At 39.2% G+C, this 21131-nt stretch overlaps 1 protein-coding gene across 4 annotated transcripts in view; it reads left to right on the top strand.

The window, feature by feature from the left end:
• LOC127832189 (multiple epidermal growth factor-like domains protein 6) overlaps positions 1-21131 on the top strand; it is a 119821-nt gene that overhangs the window by 33820 nt on the left and 64870 nt on the right. For all 4 annotated transcript variants that reach the window (XM_052357487.1, XM_052357489.1, XM_052357488.1 and 1 more), the window contains exons 2-4: positions 8890-9027; positions 12428-12537; positions 20546-20650. In XM_052357487.1, coding sequence (XP_052213447.1) covers positions 8890-9027; positions 12428-12537; positions 20546-20650 — 353 coding nt within the window. The remainder of the gene's footprint in view (positions 1-8889; positions 9028-12427; positions 12538-20545; positions 20651-21131) is intronic.

Below are 21131 nucleotides of genomic sequence, written 5' to 3'. Positions count from 1 at the left end.
CTGGCTATTACAGCTTCAAAGCCGTACCAGCTAGCTTAGTTGGTAGAGTTCTGGCTATTACAGCTTTAATACCGCGTCAGCTAGCTCAGTTAGTATAGTGCTGGACTACACATCTGATGATCGCGGAACCAATCATGGGTCATGAAATCCTTCCAATCGCTGGACCAATCATAGGTCATAAAATCCTTCCAATCGCGGCACCAATCATAGGACATGAAATCGTTCCGATCGCGAGACCAATCATAGGTCATGAACTCCTACCAATCGCGGCACCACTCATAGGTCATTATGTCCTTCCAATCGCGGCACCAATCATAGGTCATGAAATCCTTCTAATCGCCGGACCAATCATAAGGTCATGATATCCTTCCAATCACGGCACCAATTATAGGTCATCAAATCCTTCAAATCGCGGGACCAATCATAGGTCATGAAATCCTTCAAATCGCCGGACCAATCATTTGTCATGAAATCCTTCCAATCGCGGCACAAATCATAGATTATTTTATCCTTCCAATCGCGGAACCAATCATAGGTCATGAAATCCTTCTAATCGCCGGACCAATCATAGGTCATGATATCCTTCCAATCGCGGCACCAATCATAAACATAGGTCATGAAATCCTTCCAATCGCGGCACCAATCATAGGTCATGAAATCCTTCGAATCGCGGCACCAATCATAGGTTATGATATCATTCAAATCGCCGGACCAATCATAGGTCATGAAATCCTTCTAATCTCCGGACCAATCATAGGTAATGATATCCTTCCAATCGCGGCACCAATCATAGTTCATGATATCCTTCTAATCGCGGCACCAATCATAGGTCATGAAATCCTTCCAATCGCGAGACCAATCATAGGTCATGAAATTCTTCTAATCGCCGGACCAATCATAGGTCATGATATCCTTCCAATCGCGGCACCAATCATAGGTCATTATATCCTTCCAATTGCGGGACCAATCATAGGTTATAATATCCATACAATCGCTGGACCAATCATAGGTCATGAAATCCTTCCAATCGCGGGACCAATCATAGGTCATGATATCCTTCCGATTTCCGGACCAATCAGAGGTCATGAAATCCTTCCAATCGGGTCACCAATCATTAGTCATTATAACCTACCAATCGCGGGACCAATCATAGGTCATGATATTCTTCCAATCGCTGGACCAATCATAGGTCATTATATCTATCCAATCGCGGGACCAATCATAGGTCATGATATCCTTCTAATCGCCCGACCACTCATAGGTCATGATATCCTTCCAATCACGGCACCAATTATAGGTCGTGAAATCCTTCCAATCGCGGGACCAATCATAGGTCATTGTATCCTTCAAATCGCCGGACCAATCATTTATCATGAAATCCTACCATTCGCGGCACAAATCATAAGTTATTTTATCCTTCCAATCGCGGCACCAATCATAGGTCATGAAATCCTTCTAATCGCCGGACCAATAATTGGTCTTGATATCCTTCCAATCGCGGCACCAATCATAGACATAGGTCATGAAATCCTTCCAATCGCGGCACCAATCATAGGTCATGATATCCTTCCAATCGCCGGACCAATCATAGGTCATGAAATCCTTCCAATCTCCGGACCAATCATAAGTCATTATATCCTTCCAATCGCGGCACCAATCATATATCATGAAATCCTTCCAATCGCGGCACCACTCATAGGTCATGATATCCTTCCAATCGCGGCACCAATCATAGGTCATTATATCCATCCAATCGCGGGACCAATCATAGGTCATTATATCCATCCAATCGCTGGACCAATTTAGGTCATTATATCCATCCAATCGCGGGACCAATCATAGGTCATTATATCCATCCAATCGCTAGACCAATCATAGGTCATGATATCCTTCCAATCGAGGGACTAATCCTAGGTCATGATATCCTTTAAATCGCGGCACCAATCATAGGTCATGATATCCTTCCAATCGCGGCACCAATCATAGGTCATGATATGCTTCCAATCGCAGGACCAATCATAGGTCATTATATCCATCCGATCTCCGGACCAATCATAGGTCATGATATCCTTCCAATCGCCGGACCAATCATAGGTCATGATATCCTTCCAATCTCCAGACCAATCACAGGACATGAAATACTTCAAATCGCGGGTTCAATCATAGGTCATGAATTCCTTCTAATCGCGGCACCAATCATAGGTCATGAGATCCTTCCAATCGCGGGACCATTCATAGGTCATGAAATCCTTCCCATCGCGGACCACTCATAGGTCATAATATCCTTCCAATCGCGGCACCAATCATAGGTCATGAAATCCTTCGAATCGCGGAACCAATCATAGGTTATGAGATCCTTCCAATCGCGGGATCAATCATAGGTCATTAAATCCTTCCAATCGCGGCACCACTCATACGTCCAATCGCGAGTATTCTTCTACCTCATATTCATTCATGGCAGTTGTCAATTACTGGCATAGGTTTGTGCACATAATACTTATAGATCAGAATAACCAGGAAATTATGAGTTGATAAACTGACCAACGTACTATGTCTGAAATCCTGTTGAATCCGCGAACAAATCAACAAACAAACGATCTAACTAACAGCTTTACTTTTCGTTTTGCGGTGAGAATACAGTGATACACCTATGCCTTGATTCCTACTTTAGGTTCGTGGTATTGCTTGGTCCTACTAATGGTCCCATTTCTATATAATATATGTCAACGTCTTAGAGCTAATAAGTTCATCTAATCCGTTCAGGATATTGTCAAGTTGAGGAAGGAATTTTAAGTTGTTAATTATGCAAAACCTTCCCTCCAGCACCGATTGGTTTCAGACATCTCGAAGTGATAAGAGGGTCGTGAGTTCGGGTCAGGCATCAGTCTGAAATGATGTAACGTGTTTCATGGATGTCGGGTTTAGATTGGATGAAAGAGCATACCAAGCCCATTCCTAAAAAAAAGACTGAATCTTAAAGGAACATGTATGACGAACATTGTCATTAGTACTTGTAAGCGCCTGGGACGTGTTTATTAAAGTTAGTATTACTGTTTTGAAATATTTCTTGTACATATATCATGCTTAATTGAAAAGTTGTTGATGTCATAGGCGTTTCTCGAGTATTTTGGGACTGTGTTTGTTTTTTATGTTAATCTTAGCGCATTGGTTTTCATAGTTAAGTGGTTAGACCATGTATTTAATTGTGGTGACCGATGCTTTGTTTTCATAAAGTTGTTTTTAAGTCATACACTGGAATATCTAGTGTATTTAGCGTTATTGTATTAACGTATTTTATTGTGAGGTCTGTGTTTCTTAAGCAGTGGAGTGTTTAACGCCATGTCATGTTGTATTCTGGGTCATTGGAATAATTATCTTTTGGTGTTCTCTTTCTCGTTATTGTACTGTCTATTGCCCTCGTACTGCTAGTGGCCTACCTTTCATATAATACGAATTTAGTCGTTGGTGGTGCAGTGCCATAGTCGCATTGCTTGTTTTGCCATGTTTAAGCGAATAATCTGATGTAATAATTAATACATTGGTAGTTCTGCTGCAATTGCCCATACAGTCCATTACGGTAAGCTAACTGACAAGATAGTTCAAGTAAGTATCATTTATATTTTCTGGTAAAGTTTTTTTCTTCGGGGTATTGTAAGTATCGACTTTCCTGTCTTGAGCTTTAAACCCATTCGAATAGGACGAGGTCATCACATGTTGCCGGTCTTTGAACATGAACTAATTAAAGCAGGAATTGTTTTAGGCTTATTGAAGACTAACGTTTGAACGTATGTTTATCAGATCGGGTGTCGCAGTTGATACACAGTTGACATGAAGCATGTAACTCTTTCAGCCAGTTTGGACACTATGTTTTCAAGTGTACTTATATGTTGAAAGACGCATACTGTGTTGTCTTTATAAAAATCAAAATATTTTTTGCTGAATCCCCAAATAATAAATGATAAAATGGCTATGTATCTTCACAACATCAACGATTGGAAACATTAAGGAAAAGCATTTTTACTTTGATCATCAGCATTCTAATAGGCTTATCCGTAGACTGCATTAAGCAATGTCAATATGTTTCTTTAGGAAATTGGTCTTATAATGTCCGATATTCAACAGTCGTTGCAGCCGGTCTGGGCAGACACGGTACCATAAATAATCACGTAAATCGTTTGTATCTCATCTTGATCTTCAATCAGAATGACAATATAACGTAATCTATAAAATTACTTTGTATTCTAGTAGACTAATAGCAGTTTGGGACTCAGATGTGTCCATCCCCAGCGTTCTGAATCCCACCGGTCCTTTAGTGCCACTGGTCAAAGTGGCTGGCATATGCAGCATTTCTACCCCACGACCAGACTCGAGTTAATTGTTCTCACTTTTACGGTCTATAATTATCGCTGCAGTTTAACGTGAATCATATTTGCAGTTTTTATTGTATAAGCAGGTATATCACAACCTCAGGTTTTGTACTTATTTGGCATATTGGACGCATTTCTCTCAGAACTTAAATACTTCAGGTATGATTGTTTCTTAAGATGACCAATTATGAAAACACGTTTTGATATATGGTTCAGAAATTCTTGACACATGTATCGTAAGAATGTCATTTTAAATCTGCACACTAACACTGGTGTCTGTTTTCCATGTATCTTTATGACAGGTTAAATAGAAGATCAGTCAATTCACGACGAAACAGACTATTGCTATTAATTAAATTAATAAATATAATACATGAAATTATCACGATCTTATATTTTTAAAGGGATATCTTAACATTCATTATCAGTGGTGACCATTTTAACGTTTGCATGAAAATACGGGTGGTCCATCCGTCCGTTCAGTATTGTTGAATGTCATACGGTATTTACGAAGAAAAATAGTCTATAAAGCGTTTTTATTACTAATTGAATCACCCATTGGCGGCAAAAAGGCCGAGTCTGATAATGTTAATGACCTCTGTCTGGCACAGTGTTGCTCTGACAAGGGTGCAAGTATTTGCACTGCAGCTTTGGCGTTCATTATTTATTTTAAACAATGAGTGTTTGGCAACGTTTTTTTACACATTCCTGCTAAGTGAAAACAATGCGAAATTTACCAGGATATTTTTGCCATTATGCCGTAATGTATGTGCAATGGTTTACGTCAAAATCTACATTCGTGTCGACTTCCGGTTATTTTAATAGATCACTAGCATATTACGAAGCATAATTTTCAGTGTGTGCACTAGCTAAGCTGTCACTGGTAAATTGTGTAAGAATTGCCATTCACACATATACAAGGCCGTTGCCAGTTCGCACTGTTACTCACTACGGCAGGGAAGGAAACCGAAATGTACGTGTCATAACGCACCGCGACCCCTCAGAAGAAGGAGCTGTGTCAGAACAATGCATTAAACAGGGGAAAGACCATGGTTCAAATGCATACGAGAACGTTTAACTATTAGCAACAAGTATCGAACGTGTTACTTTTATGGCGCGAACAAGGCTCTGTGAGTGTTTGAAGTTTAAGTTACCATATGCCCGTACTACATTACAAGATCTTGTTATATCATATTATACACATATTATTTAGTCAACCGGACATAACAGTGGCATTACAATTTTCACTGTCTGAATTATGAAATTATGTTAGATGATATTAATGTACCGAATTGCACAACATATTCTGTAGTATTATTATGTATTGCATTCTTCTCGTGTCCGTTTATTGATTCGTTGAATGTCTTAGCTAATATCATAATTCAGTGGCCTTGGCCATCAATATAGATGACTTGTATTTATGGAACTAGCCACCAATAGTCATTTAACTTGCCTTTTAAAGTAATTATATAAGAATAAATAGTCAAGAGTATTATCTTATAAGTAATAAATATTGTTCAAACCTACAAAAAATCTAGTAAGCTGTTTTAAACAGAATATATATGTTCGTTATTTTTTAAGATACGGATAATTACACGAAATATTTACGTAAAGAAACGTTTAGTCAATTGCTACTGTCAACCATGGTTTTCGTGTTACATAAAAAAATAATTATTTATTTTAGACAGTCATCTTGTTATTTGTGTTGCCTTTTATGTCTTGTAATTTCTTACGGGCTTGTGGTCGCTTCAAACACTCGAGTGACCTTGATCGTCCTGAAATTGTATAGAATTAGCCAGCGCTTACCAATTACAGTGGGTATTTATATTTCCTCTATACTAGCCGTATTACGTAGCCAAACACTGACAATTAAAGGCTATGCTCGGATTCGTTTGGTTATTCCATTGGTTGACTCCCGAGAGGGACAAACCTTTTTAAAACAAAGAGGTGAGCAACAGAACATCATAGGTGAATATTCCCCCGTCATGTTTGTCAGTGATTGTAAGAAATTCTCAATTGTATATTTATAGTTTTTTAAGGCCACCATATAAAAGGCAGAAACATCCCAAACACAAGTATACATAGAAATATGACGAAACAAAAAAAAACCTAACAAACTAGAACTAGTCGTTGCTAGGCCATGCCATCAATATAATTTATAAGAGCTACTTAGCCATAAACAATAATACTTGGCCACTTTCCGCCGAGGGAAAAATAGACCATAAACAACAGTATATACCTGGTCGCCTTCCGCCAAAGAAGAAAGACGCCATAAACAACCTTAATACCGTGCCTTATTCCGCCAAGGGAGAGAGAGACCATAAACAACCTTATATACTTGGAAACCTTCCGCCTTGTGAGAGAGAGACCATAAACAACCGTTTATACCTGGTCGCCTTCCGCCAAAGAAGAAAGAGGCCATATAATATAATCTGATAAGTTGGTATTTAGATGCACGCGCATATTATATTTGCATCTGAATCCCAAAAGTAGCTTTTGAAAATGCCATGTACGATAAGTATGTAGAATAAATGTAATACATTACTTTATAAAGCCATTCTGTTTAAGCCAATTTAGATGCATTAGGATTCAAATACGTAATTCTGCAATCGGTGTATGGCCTATTTTTGTCCAAGCCGGCAGTAATTGCTGGTAATAATCGGACATAACATTTCTTTATACATTTGAGTCTTGTTATGGTAAAACGGGGCTTAAAACATTCCGCACAATATAATCAGGGACGGCACTCTTCGCATAAACCGTATATTTGCTAAGAAGAGACTTCATTTAAACGAAAAACACCATAAAGCAGAAAGTGTCGTCCCTGATAAGCCTGTGTATGCTGCACAGGCTTATCTGAAGCGGTACTTTACGCAAATGCATGAAGCCCGGTTTTCCCAGAGCGACGCTCATTTGTACTGAAATCGTCTGGGCGAATACGCATGCGTGGAGAATATGATTATCAAGCATGCGCTTACACACAAAATGTAACTGATTAACAATAATCGCCACTGCTAAATTAAACTGTTATATTTATGCGCGGTTTAGCCAGAGGTGAAAGTTACGTACCCTGGATAGAGATAAGTATTTATTTATTTATTTTTTATTGTTTGTAGGAGCCCAATACACTTCAACACCGTTATTTCGAACACCGATAAGCCGAAGTCACCGTTATTTCGAAGTATTATTCGGGTCCCGATTTTGGTTCTTCTTTGTTTAATGTAAAATTTCATTGTTAATCCGAACTTCGTAAAACCGAAGAAATCGTTATTTCGAAGTGATTCAGTCGGTCCCAACACTATAATTCGCACCTTATTATCAATCTTTAATCCGAAGTCAAAACTGCAAAATACTGAGCGTATTTTCACACCTTGTCGTGGCGCGTCAAAAGCCGATAATTACACCTTTGTCGTCTGTGCGAAAGCTGGTGTTCAGAGAGACATTGCGTATTGGTAAAAAAAAGTTAATTCATTTCCGAAAATGTATTCATATGTTTGTATGTCTGATAATTTGTGCTATTCGTTATATTTTATATGTTCTGTAATTAGACAAAAATAAAAACAAGAACAAGAATCTTTTTATTCCTCCGTTTGTTACAAGTGGAAATCTTTTGCTATATGACTAGTTTACGCTTTTAAGTTAGCAACGTTCTATTTTAACAGAATCAAAAAAGTCTTCTGTCAAATGTTTATTTCGAATTATCGTTAATCCGAAGTTTTTTTAACGGTCACGACGACTTCGAAATAACGGTGTTGAAGTGTATATTCAAATAAATATATAAAATCATGTTTAATGAGAAAAAAATTGACATAGAGCCATGAAAAAAATCCCCACCCTCTGATATTGGAATCATAACAAGGTCATTAACTAGAATTTATCATAGACCTGTCTTCGCGGGCCGCGAAAATGTCAAAAGTAGCTTTAATCCAATTTGAAAAGCAAACTCAAATCTTCCACTAAAGAGATAATGTGATTGACATACAGACAATACCGTGCGCGTCTTTTCAAGCTAGTGTACATGAATGTCACAGATAATTCCTAAATGGCTGATAGAGTTACATGCTTCGTGTAAACTGCACATTAACTTCGAAAACCGATCTCCAAAACATGCGTTGAGTGATTGACTTACAATAGGAAAAAACAATAATGCTACTATAATTAGTTCTTGTCCGTAGGCCGACCACACTTGATACTCCTACGCCCATTTCATACCCCACGACACCGCATTAGCGGGCAAATACATGTGTATCACTATCTTGTCTATGCACGACAAGATTCAATATTATACGAAAGAACCATTATGCGAGAAAATAAAAATCAATTGAAGCTGACATTCCTTTCAATACAAATGCCACTTACCAAAAACACTGAAGATATAAGCATACGTTTATAAGAACTCATTGGATTGTGTTCCTGGTGAAAAAAGAACGATTTTAAGCACAATACAACGCAAATGCCTATTGTAATATCTTTAAGAATTAGAAAGTCGTCCTTCATATTGATATTCCAATGTGTGTTTCAGGCCGAACGTGTGCCAGTACCAGCACGTGGAAATGAGCACGAGTCGCCAGCCGTGTGTTCAATCGTACACCCGCTTCGTCAAGGTGTGGAAGCCAAACTGCAGTGACAACCAGCAGTGGTGTGTCGGATATGAACGCAGGTAATAATTGTTCACTTATAGTCTGAACACAGGCCTTCCCAAACCCGGTGACATCCGAAAATATCCCCTATGTCACTTCCGGTAACATTTATCCTAGTCACTAATTTGAGTCAAATCCAACCCACCGAACAGCTTTATGACCCGCAGGGATCCAAGCAGACACATTTTCAAAGCTCGTAGACTCGTTGTTTAGTGTCATAGTACGTCGTTCAGGCGAAATCATGCGGTAATGAATGTTAATCTGGACTCGTCTGACACAGTAATGTGGTGGTACGTAATCGATATAAAACGGTCATTATTCAATGGTCTTATAAACGTTGTTTACGTTCAATATATGGGAATCGTAACCGAGACGTATGCATATTTTCAATACAAAGACGATTTACTATAATTACATTTATTATGCCCCCGAAGGAGGGCATATAGTGATCGCACTGTCCGTCTGTCCGTCACACTTTGCGTTTAGTTTTCGAAATATGCTCATAATTTCTATGTCCCTTGAGATATAACCTTCATATTTGGTATGCATGTGTATATGGACAAGACCTTTCCATAAGCACAAAAAAATGACCCCTGTGACCTTGACCTTGAACTTAGGGTCCGCGTTGAGGTTTCGAAATCTGCGTTTAGGTTTCTAAAAATGCTCATAACTTCTATGTCCCTTGAGATATAACCTTCATATTTGGTATGCATGTGTATATGGACCAGGCCTTTTCATACGCACACATATTTTGACCCCTGTGACCTTGACCTTGATCTTAGGGTCCGCGTTTAGGTTTCGAAATCTGCGTGTAGGTTTCGAAAAATGCTCATAACTTCTATCAAAGCGTTTATAGGGGGCATATGCCATCCTATGGTGACAGCTCTTTTTTTTATCTACATTCGAAATATAGTTTCGCAAAAAAATCTTACAAAACAAGCAGCAAGCTTTTTACTTTAGAAAAGTGTAACGCTTTAAATAATTTAACTTAATAAATGTATCGTTTTTATGGTTTAGCGATTTTATTCCTGCTTCTTTTCTGGATACTTCTTACAAAGTTTATTTTACATGTACTTACTAAATCTATTCAAGAACATGCGACTGAAGCATTGTCGCTTGCACACGTATTGGTGCAAGTTTTATCAGCTGATGTGCACACCTTATAATGAAAATACAAAGAGTGTCTTTGCAGCAAAACAATAAAAACAAATGGCCAAGTAAATAATTTAATCTTAGATCTGCATCAGTAAAGCTTTAAAGAACACTTGCTTACGCACATCTTAATAGTTAAAGTCGGCAAACCAGTATCTATAATAAGACCGATCTGTATTGTCCCATTACGGCGATTGGACTTCATGGTTTTCCGTTTGTCATTCTATCAGTTCGACCCCTAAACGATTTGCGAATTAAATAAAAATTCTTAAGATAATCTGATGATTCCTAGTGTTATAACAAACGAATAAATGTGGATTAAGCACGACTTTATTTTTCACCGATGATCTTTGGTCAATGAAGTTCTCCTTTTAAGAGTGATGGAAACTATTACTTAACCCATTTATGCCTAGCGTATAGAAAAAAAGGCCTTGGTATGATGCGGCGTCTCATCAGGGTCTGCGCTGTTTGCTTATGGGAATTTCTGTAAGAAATATTCTAAATATAGAAATACATAATAGTAGACATCCCTAATTTTGGAAATAAATTGATCCAATTTAGAAGGATGGGAGAGTCCACTAGGCATAAATGGGTTAATGTAGAACACCACTGACTGAAAAATGTACTTAAATGAACCATTATGCGAAACAAGTTTCACCGGAAGTCAATCATCTATTGAATGTTACAGATTTAAGAGCACGTTAAGGATAATATTGTATTCTTCTTCGTGCATCGTTGACGGGCTTGTTTAAAAGCTGCAAACATGATGCAATACTGCTTAAATCTGTCATTTTCCTTTATTTTGATTTGGTGAATTGCATAACGATTTATCTTCGAACGGGAAAATAAATTAATTTTGTTTTGATTCGTTTTATTTACTGCGCATACTTAATGAGTGTGTTTCATTTTCAATAATGCGACAATTTATAAAAGAAAGCATGCGTTGCGTTATTTCATGCGTTTAGAGCGGGTTCAATGTCAAAAATCCAATTTTACGAACTTTCTTCTAGTTTTACAACTTAAAAAATAAATAAATAAATACAACGATTATTTTTGATAATGCACTTATTCTTGGCAACGATTTACTTTAAAATATTGTTAGTTTCGTTTTATATTCTGTACTACTTTTTGTTACCATCCCTTTTGGTTCAAATGCTTAATCTTTAACTGCATTACGCTAAACGCTTCGAGTCAAATGTTTTTATTGATATTATTTCCAAAGTTGCCACAGTACTGTATACATATCTCAACCAGGCTTTTTTTCGTTGAATAACTCTTCAACCGAAAAATCTATAGATCGATGTATAGTTTTAAGGCTTTTATAGGTACGTGTCTTTTGGGAAAGACCCTTCTATTCTAAGATGTATGATGTCCCTTGCATCATGTTCGCCTGTAGTCTAACGTCAGCCACTTCATTGTGGAATTCATATGGGCAGTTAACGATATGCTTTATTACATATTTAAACATAACGGGTGTTAATTTATCGCACAATATTTAGTAGGACTATATTTGTGTATCTAAACAAAGTAACTATTCTCGAATTCATAATGGAAAACAATAACCCATAGAATCACACGCACACAAATAAAGAACATCAAATAAAAATAATAACTGCTATTTGCCAACTTAAACCTTATATAAATTTGAGCACAAACACCACAACATCTTATCACAGACCGAGTTTAATTAAGAGGTAATATCTCCACGTTAATGTCACAAGCATATTTAAATTGACGCATTACAATTGCAATCTCGTATTCATAATTAACATATAAACGATTGGCATTTATCATAAAGCAGTTTGCGACTAATATAACAATTTAAATTAGACGTTTTAACACTAATTAACAATATTGAAATGGATTCAATAAACAAACTAACAATAAATGAATTGAAATAACAATTTCCAATATTTAAAATCATAACAACAATTTTGAAAGTCAAACCGCTCGCTCCATACATACGTGCTCTGCAGCAGTACAATATACTTCTGGTTTATTAACCCTTTCAGTGCTGGAACCGAATTTTGAAGGCCTTTGCAAACAGTTTGGATCCAGATGAGACGCCACAGAACGTGGCGTCTAATTATGATCCAAACTGTTTGCTATTCCGATGGTATTATTGTAAAAAAATCGAAGAAAATGCTAATTTTAGAAATTCAGCAGACGACATTTTAGCAGACGACAAATTTCCCAGCATACAAAGGGTTAATATAGTGGAAGTTTGAAGTTCATGTTTCCCTCCTGAACCCCGCCTGTGTACTTCAGGACGGAGTACCACATGACTTACCGTGAGAAGCTCGAGCCCCACCCCATCGTTCGGTACCGCTGCTGTCACGGCTGGAGACAGACTTCCGGGCAGCAGGGCTGCAGCCTGCGTAAGTGTCCAATAAAATAGTGATTGCTTCACCAGGCTACGTACTACTTAATGTACTGCAGTACATGTATATCTACCAACCTCTTAAGTGCCCAACATTCAAGTTTCTGCTTTACCAGCCCACTCACAAGTGAGTGTTCTATGTTATAGGGTTTGCTTTAACAGCCTGCGTACTGATAAGTGTCTTACCGTGTGTGATTACTCTACCAGCCTGCGTAATAATAAGTGTGCTACAGTATACTGATTGCTCTACCAGCCTGCATACTAGTAAGTGCCCTACAGTATAGTGATTGCTCTACCAGCCTGCGTACTAGTAAGTGTCCTACAGTATAGTGATTGCTCTACCAGCCTGCGTACTAGTAAGTGTCCTACAGTATAGTTATTGCTCTACCAGCCTGCGTACTAGTAAGTGCCCTACAATATAATGTTGCTCTACCAGCCTGCGTACTAGTAAGTATCCTACAGTATAGTGATTGCTCTACCAGCCTGCGGTCTAGTAAGTGTCCTACAGTATAGTGATTGCTCTACCAGCCTGCGTACTAGTAAGTGTCCTACAATATTGTGAAAGCTCTACCAGCCTGTTTACTAGTAAGTGTCCTACAGTATAGTGACTGCTCTACCAGCCTGCGTACTAGTAAGTATCCTACAGTATAGTGATTGCTCTACCAGCCTGCGTACTAGTAAGTGTCCTACATTATAGTTATTGCTCTACCAGCCTGCGTAACTAGTAAGTGTCCTACAGTATAGTGATTGCTCTACCAGCCTGTGTACTAGTAAGTGTCCTACAGTATAGTGATTGCTCTACCAGCCTGTGTACTAGTAAGTGTCCTACAGTATAGTGATTGCTCTACCAGCCTGCGTACTAGTAAGTATCCTACAGTATAGTGATTGCTCTACCAGCCTGCGTACTAGTAAGTGTCCTACATTATAGTTATTGCTCTACCAGCCTGCGTACTAGTAAGTGTCCTACAGTATAGTGATTGCTCTACCAGCCTGTGTACTAGTAAGCGTCCCACAGTATAGTGATTGCTCTACCAGCCTGCGTACTAGGAAATGTCCTACAGTATAGTGATTGCTCTACCAGCCTGCGTACTAGTAAGTGTCCTACAGTATAGTGATTGCTCTACCATCCAGTGTACTAGTAAGTGTCCTACAGAACTAGTGATTGCTCTACCAGCCTGTGTACTAGTAAGCGTCCCACAGTATAGTGATTGCTCTACCAGCCTGCGTACTAGTAAGTGTCCTACAATATAGTGATTGGTCTACCAGCCTGCGTATTAGTAAGTGTCCTACAGTACAGTTATTGCTCTACCAACCTGCGTACTAGTAAGTGTCCTACAGTATAGTTGTTGCTCTACCAGCCTGCTTACTAGTAAGTGTCCTACAGTATAGTGATTGCTCTATCAGCCTGCGTACTAGTAAGTGTCCTACAGTATAGTGATTGCTCTACCAGCCTGCGTATTAGTAAGTGTCCTACAGTATAGTGATTGCTCTACCAGCCTGCGTACTAGTAAGTGTCCTACAGTATAGTGATTGCTCTACCAGCCTGTGTACTAGTAAGCGTCCCACAGTATAGTGATTGCTCTACCAGCCTGCGTACTAGGAAATGTCCTACAGTATAGTGATTGCTCTACCAGCCTGCGTACTAGTAAGTGTCCTACAGTATAGTGATTGCTCTACCATCCAGTGTACTAGTAAGTGTCCTACAGAATAGTGATTGCTCTACCAGCCTGTGTACTAGTAAGCGTCCCACAGTATAGTGATTGCTCTACCAGCCTGCGTACTAGTAAGTGTCCTACAATATAGTGATTGCTCTACCAGCCTGCGTATTAGTAAGTGTCCTACAGTACAGTTATTGCTCTACCAACCTGCGTACTAGTAAGTGTCCTACAGTATAGTTGTTGCTCTACCAGCCTGCTTACTAGTAAGTGTCCTACAGTATAGTGATTGCTCTATCAGCCTGCGTACTAGTAAGTGTCCTACAGTATAGTGATTGCTCTACCAGCCTGCGTATTAGTAAGTGTCCTACAGTATAGTGATTGCTCTACCAGCCTGCGTACTAGTAAGTGTCCTACAGTATAGTTATTGCTCTACCAGCCTGTTTACTAGTAAGTGTCCTACAGTATAGTGACTGCTCTACCAGCCTGCGTACTAGTAAGTATCCTACAGTATAGTGATTGCTCCACCAGCCTGCGTACTAGTAAGTGTCCTACATTATAGTTATTGCTCTACCAGCCTGCGTACTAGTAAGTGTCCTACAGTATAGTTATTGCTCTACCAGCCTGCGTACTAGTAAGTGTCCTACAGTGCAGTGATTGCTCTACCAGCCTGTGTACTCATAAGTGTCCTACAGTATAGTGATTGCTCTACCAACCTGCGTACTAGTAAGTGTCCTACAGTATAGTGACTGCTCTACCAACCTGCGTACTAGTAAGTGTCATACAGTATAGTGATTGCTCTACCAGCCTGCGTAATAGTAAGTGTCCTACAGTATAGTGACTGCACTACCAGCCTGCGTACTAGTAAGTGTCCTACATATTGATTGCTCTACCAGCCTGTGTACTAGTAAGTGTGCTACAGTATAGTGACTGCTCTACCAGCCTGCGTACTAGTAAGTGTCCTACAGTATAGTGATTGCTCTACCAGCCTGTGTACTAGTAAGTGTCCTACAGTATAGTTATTGCTCTACCAGCCTGTGTACTAGTAAGTGTCCTACAGTATAGTTATTGCTCTACCAGCCTGGGTTTTAGTAAGTGTCCTACAATATTGTGATTGCTCTACCAGCCTGCGTACTAGTAAGTGTCCTACAGTATAGTTATTGCTCTACCAGCCTGTGTACTAGTAAGTGTCCTACAATATAGTGATTGATCTACCAGCTTGTGTACTATTTAGTGTCCCACAGTATAGTGATTGCTCGACCAGCCTGTGTACTAGTAAGTGTCCTACAGTATAGTGATTGCTCTGCCAGCCTGCGTACTAATAAGTGTCCTACAATATAGTGATTGCTCTACCAGCCTGCGTACTAATAAGTGCCCTACAGTATAGTGACTGCTCTACCAACCTGCGTACTAGTAAGTGTCATAGTGTATAGTGATTGCTCTACTAGACTGCGTACTAATAAGTGTCCTACAATATAATGATTGCTCTACCAGCCTGTGTACTAGTAAGTGTCCTACAGTATAGTGATTGCTCTACCAGCCTGCGTACTAGTAAGTGTCCTACAGTATAGTGATTGCTCTACCAGCCTGTGTACTAGTAAGCGTCCCACAGTATAGTGATTGCTCTACCAGCCTGCGTACTAGGAAATGTCCTACAGTATAGTGATTGCTCTACCAGCCTACGTACTAGTAAGTGTCCTACAGTATAGTGATTGCTCTACCATCCAGTGTACTAGTAAGTGTCCTACAGAATAGTGATTGCTCTACCAGCCTGTGTACTAGTAAGCGTCCCACAGTATAGTGATTGCTCTACCAGCCTGCGTACTAGTAAGTGTCCTACAATATAGTGATTGCTCTACCAGCCTGCGTATTAGTAAGTGTCCTACAGTACAGTTATTGCTCTACCAACTTGCGTACTAGTAAGTGTCCTACAGTATAGTTGTTGCTCTACCAGCCTGCTTACTAGTAAGTGTCCTACAGTATAGTGATTGCTCTATCAGCCTGCGTACTAGTAAGTGTCCTACAGTATAGTGATTGCTCTACCAGCCTGCGTATTAGTAAGTGTCCTACAGTATAGTGATTGCTCTACCAGCCTGCGTACTAGTAAGTGCCCTACAGTATAGTTATTGCTCTACCAGCCTGTTTACTAGTAAGTGTCCTACAGTATAGTGACTGCTCTACCAGCCTGCGTACTAGTAAGTATCCTACAGTATAGTGATTGCTCCACCAGCCTGCGTACTAGTAAGTGTCCTACATTATAGTTATTGCTCTACCAGCCTGCGTACTAGTAAGTGTCCTACAGTATAGTTATTGCTCTACCAGCCTGCGTACTAGTAAGTGTCCTACAGTGCAGTGATTGCTCTACCAGCCTGTGTACTCATAAGTGTCCTACAGTATAGTGATTGCTCTACCAACCTGCGTACTAGTAAGTGTCCTACAGTATAGTGACTGCTCTACCAACCTGCGTACTAGTAAGTGTCATACAGTATAGTGATTGCTCTACCAGCCTGCGTAATAGTAAGTGTCCTACAGTATAGTGACTGCACTACCAGCCTGCGTACTAGTAAGTGTCCTACATATTGATTGCTCTACCAGCCTGTGTACTAGTAAGTGTGCTACAGTATAGTGACTGCTCTACCAGCCTGCGTACTAGTAAGTGTCCTACAGTATAGTGATTGCTCTACCAGCCTGTGTACTAGTAAGTGTCCTACAGTATAGTTATTGCTCTACCAGCCTGTGTACTAGTAAGTGTCCTACAGTATAGTTATTGCTCTACCAGCCTGGGTTTTAGTAAGTGTCCTACAATATTGTGATTGCTCTACCAGCCTGCGTACTAGTAAGTGTCCTACAGTATAGTTATTGCTCTACCAGCCTGTGTACTAGTAAGTGTCCTACAATATAGTGATTGATCTACCAGCTTGTGTACTATTAAGTGTCCCACAGTATAGTGATTGCTCGACCAGCCTGTGTACTAGTAAGTGTCCTACAGTATAGTGATTGCTCTGCCAGCCTGCGTACTAATAAGTGTCCTACAATATAGTGATTGCTCTACCAGCCTGCGTACTAATAAGTGCCCTACAGTATAGTGACTGCTCTACCAACCTGCGTACTAGTAAGTGTCATACTGTATAGTGATTGCTCTACTAGACTGCGTACTAATAAGTGTCCTACAATATAATGATTGCTCTACCAGCCTGTGTACTAGTAAGTGTCCTACAGTATAGTGATTGCTCTGCAAGCCTGCGTACTAGTAAGGGTCCTACAATATAGTGATTGCTCTACCAGCCTGCGTACTAATAAGTGTCCTACAGCAAAGTGACTGCTCTACCAACCTGCGAACTAGTAAGTGTCATACTGTATAGTGATTGCGCTACCAGCCTGCGTACTAATAAGTGCCAACAATATACTGATTGCTCTACCAGCCTATGTACTAGTAAGTGTCATACAATATAGTGATTGCTCTACTAGCCTGCGTACTAATAAGTGTCCTACAATATAATGATTGCTCTACAAGCCTGTGTACTAGTAAATGTCCTACAGTATAGTGATTGCTCTACAAGCCTGCGTACTAGTAAGTGTCCTACAGTATAGTGATTGTTCTGCCTGCCTTCGTATTAGTAAGTGTCCTACAGTATAGTGATTTGCTCTACCAGCCTGTGTACTAGTTAGTGTCCTACAGTATAGTGATTGCTCTACCAGCCTTCGTACTAATAAGTGTCCTACAATATAGTGAGTGTTCTACCAGCCTGCGTACTAGTAAGTGTTCTATAGTATAGTGACTGCTCTACCAGCCTGCGTACTAGTAAGTTTCCTACAGAATAGTGATTGATCTACCAACCTGCGTACTAGTAAGTGTTCTATAGTATAGTTATTGCTCTACCAGCCTGTGTACTAGTAAGTGTCCCACTGTATAGTGACTGCTCTACCAGCCTGTGTACTAGTAAGTGTCCCACTGTATAGTGATTGCTCTACCAACCTGCGGTCTAGTAAGTGCCCTACAGTATAGTGATTGCTCTACCAGCCTGTGTACTAATAAGTGTCCTACAGTATAGTGATTGCTCTACCATCCTGCGCACTAATAAGTGTCCTACAATATAGTGATTGCTCTACCAGCCTGCGTACTAATAAGTATCCTACAGTGTAGTGATTGCTCTACCAGCCTGTGTACTAGTAAGTTTCCTACAGTATAGTGATTGCTCTACAAGCCTGCCTACTAGTAAGTGTCCCACAGTATAGTGATTGCTCTACCAACCTGCGTAATTGTAAGTGTCTAACAGTTTAGTGATTGCTCTACCAGCGTGGGTACTAGTAAGTGTTCTATAGTATAGTGATTGCTCTACCAGCATGTATTCTAGTAAGTTTCATATATTACAGTGATTGCTATACGAGCCTGCTTACTAGTTAGTATCCTAGATTATAGTGTTTGTTGTACCTGCCTTCGTACTAGTAAGTGTCCTACATTATAATGATTGCTGTAACAGCCTGTATACTATTACTTAATTATCCAACAGTGTAGCAACGATTATCAGTGTACGTTCTAGTGCGTGTATTGCGTGTTATTAAGTGTCTAAATGATAATTGCTACATAGCACGTGTATTAGCACGTGCTCAACGGTATAAAGATTGCATCACAACCACATACTAGCACGTGCTCAATTGTCTGCATGTTCTCATTCATTATCAACGACATTATCGACATACTAAGTCGTATATTTCCCCCACATACTCACGGGTTTCTGTATGGGTTGACTCATTCAGTAAAAAACATATCGTAGATTAAGTATTTTTCAGAGAACTGTTTACATCTAAGCGTAGGGTGTAATTCTGTTTTAGAATAGGCTTATCATTCCGATGACGCTGTGAATGCCTGGTATGTAGGTAAGAAAAAACTTTGTGCAACGATACAGCCTGGTATGTAGGTAAGAAAAAACTTTGTGCAACGATACAGCCATATTGTGGAACAAAGTTGAGATGGGATGTGATTGCAGCTTGATAGGATTCCAATGTTTCAAGTAGAATGCTCTACGGAATGGGGCTATGTGCACCTTCACAGAATCAGAGTTTCTTGTAGAAGAGATGCACGCTGATAAAGATCTTGTGCAGCATTGATTTCTAGTTACGCTACCATTATATTTCGGCGATCAATGTTCAGAAAAAAACACAATGGCGACCTGATAATCAGCTCACTTATAATATAGTTTGGTGCCGTAAACATACTAATGCCTATCGCCGCATGCCTCTATATATCAGGGATACGTATAGATAGTCGTTGAGACACTACTGTGCATTTTTTCGATCTATCACTATTGCCTAGAAAAGATACCACAGGTCCAATTAGTGAATGAATAGATAAAGACTTTTATTTTGTCATAATTACCTTAAACACATTATTGTTAATTCTACCAAAGTCGCACACGCATGCACATTAGAATGAGAAGGGAGCTTACTGTGGGATATTACCCCGATATACCAACGGTTGCTTAAAGTGACGTCCGCGCACCGTTTATGAATGAAGACGACGTCCTTTGATTTTCATTGTTGTGGTGACGTCACGTTTTCACGGAAAATTGGAGGGCGTTCGGTTTATATAATTCTCATGTATAACCTTTAAATCGCTGATAAATTATTGATGAAATCGTGTTAGAATCGAAATCATCGACGTGTAAGCGTTGGTTATTGCGGTAATAACCAACGGTTCGTCGTTCCGATGGTTGTTACCAAACCACGAGGGCAATAATTACTACGCATCGGAACTCCAAACCATTGGTTATTACCGCAATAACCAACGCCTACACGTCGAGTATTTCTTAAATATAATAGAAGAACAGATAAACAGGATTTTGTTGAAACAAAACATTTGTTTACCTGCAATGTACATGTGAAAGTCACAAAGTAGAAAAAAAAAACATTTCGAAAAGTCTTACATTTTCAAATAGTTGTATACGGCTGTCTAGTATAGAACACGTTACGGAAATTCACAAATTCGCTATCTGGGCCCGGATTAACAAACCAATTCTTAGACTTAAGGCTTAACATAAAGATTATTCTTAAAACTGTGATCTGCTTGAACTACTTGAAAGGCGGGTTAAGAATGGCTTTTAGCGACTTTAATTATATATTCTTCGATAAGAAAAATATAATAATAATAAAAGCACCATTTTTAGATTGTATATATGCAAAATGTGCGTTAATTTATTGAGTATAAGAATTTTTTATTCTTATAGCTAAAAATGGGTCGGAAAATACGAGCACTATTAAAATGGACTATTAGAAAAGGGCGTCACAATGTACAGAGATGTCCGTTGGATCAACCTGTATTTATTATTGCCATTATTGTCCTGGTTTTTGCAGGAGACTGCAATGTGGCTATGTGTTTGAATGGCGGACAGTGTGACGGTGAACACGGACAGAGATGTGTCTGTCTGGCAGGCTTCCTGGGGGCGAGGTGTGAGCATGGTAAGTACACGTGTGATTGATTTGGTGTAGTAAATACCAGTGTACATGCATGGTTGCAAACTGATTCATGGTCTCAGAAAAACACACACGCTTTATCAATGATATGCTCCAAGGCTAGCAGAAACCGTAAGTCTCGATGCATCTTTTGCACCTTTTTGTACTATTTAGAAAGTACTTGTGTTATTCGGAAGTCAAATTTCGTATAAATATCGGATATTTAAATTACTTATATATTTCCTTTTTGCAAACTTGGTTGTTTTCATAAAATGTTTACAAGATGTTACCATGAAAAGATCGTTTTTTGTCCAAATGTGGTTTTATATGTTTGCATTTCAATAATTTTTGTGTATGACAATTTCTGACAGCAAAAAAGGTTTTTCGTCTATTCGTAGTAGACCCCAAAGCAATATAATGATACAATGTAAGCGTACAGTCTTATAGTTAACTATTAGTTATCTTAAGTGCAAGCGAGCGTGTAATT

The sequence above is a fragment of the Dreissena polymorpha genome, chromosome 5 (assembly GCF_020536995.1).
Source record: "Dreissena polymorpha isolate Duluth1 chromosome 5, UMN_Dpol_1.0, whole genome shotgun sequence".
Lineage (NCBI taxonomy): Eukaryota > Metazoa > Mollusca > Bivalvia > Myida > Dreissenidae > Dreissena > Dreissena polymorpha.
The sequence above is the reverse complement of the archived record's forward strand: the minus strand, read 5'-3'. Positions and strand labels throughout refer to the sequence as shown.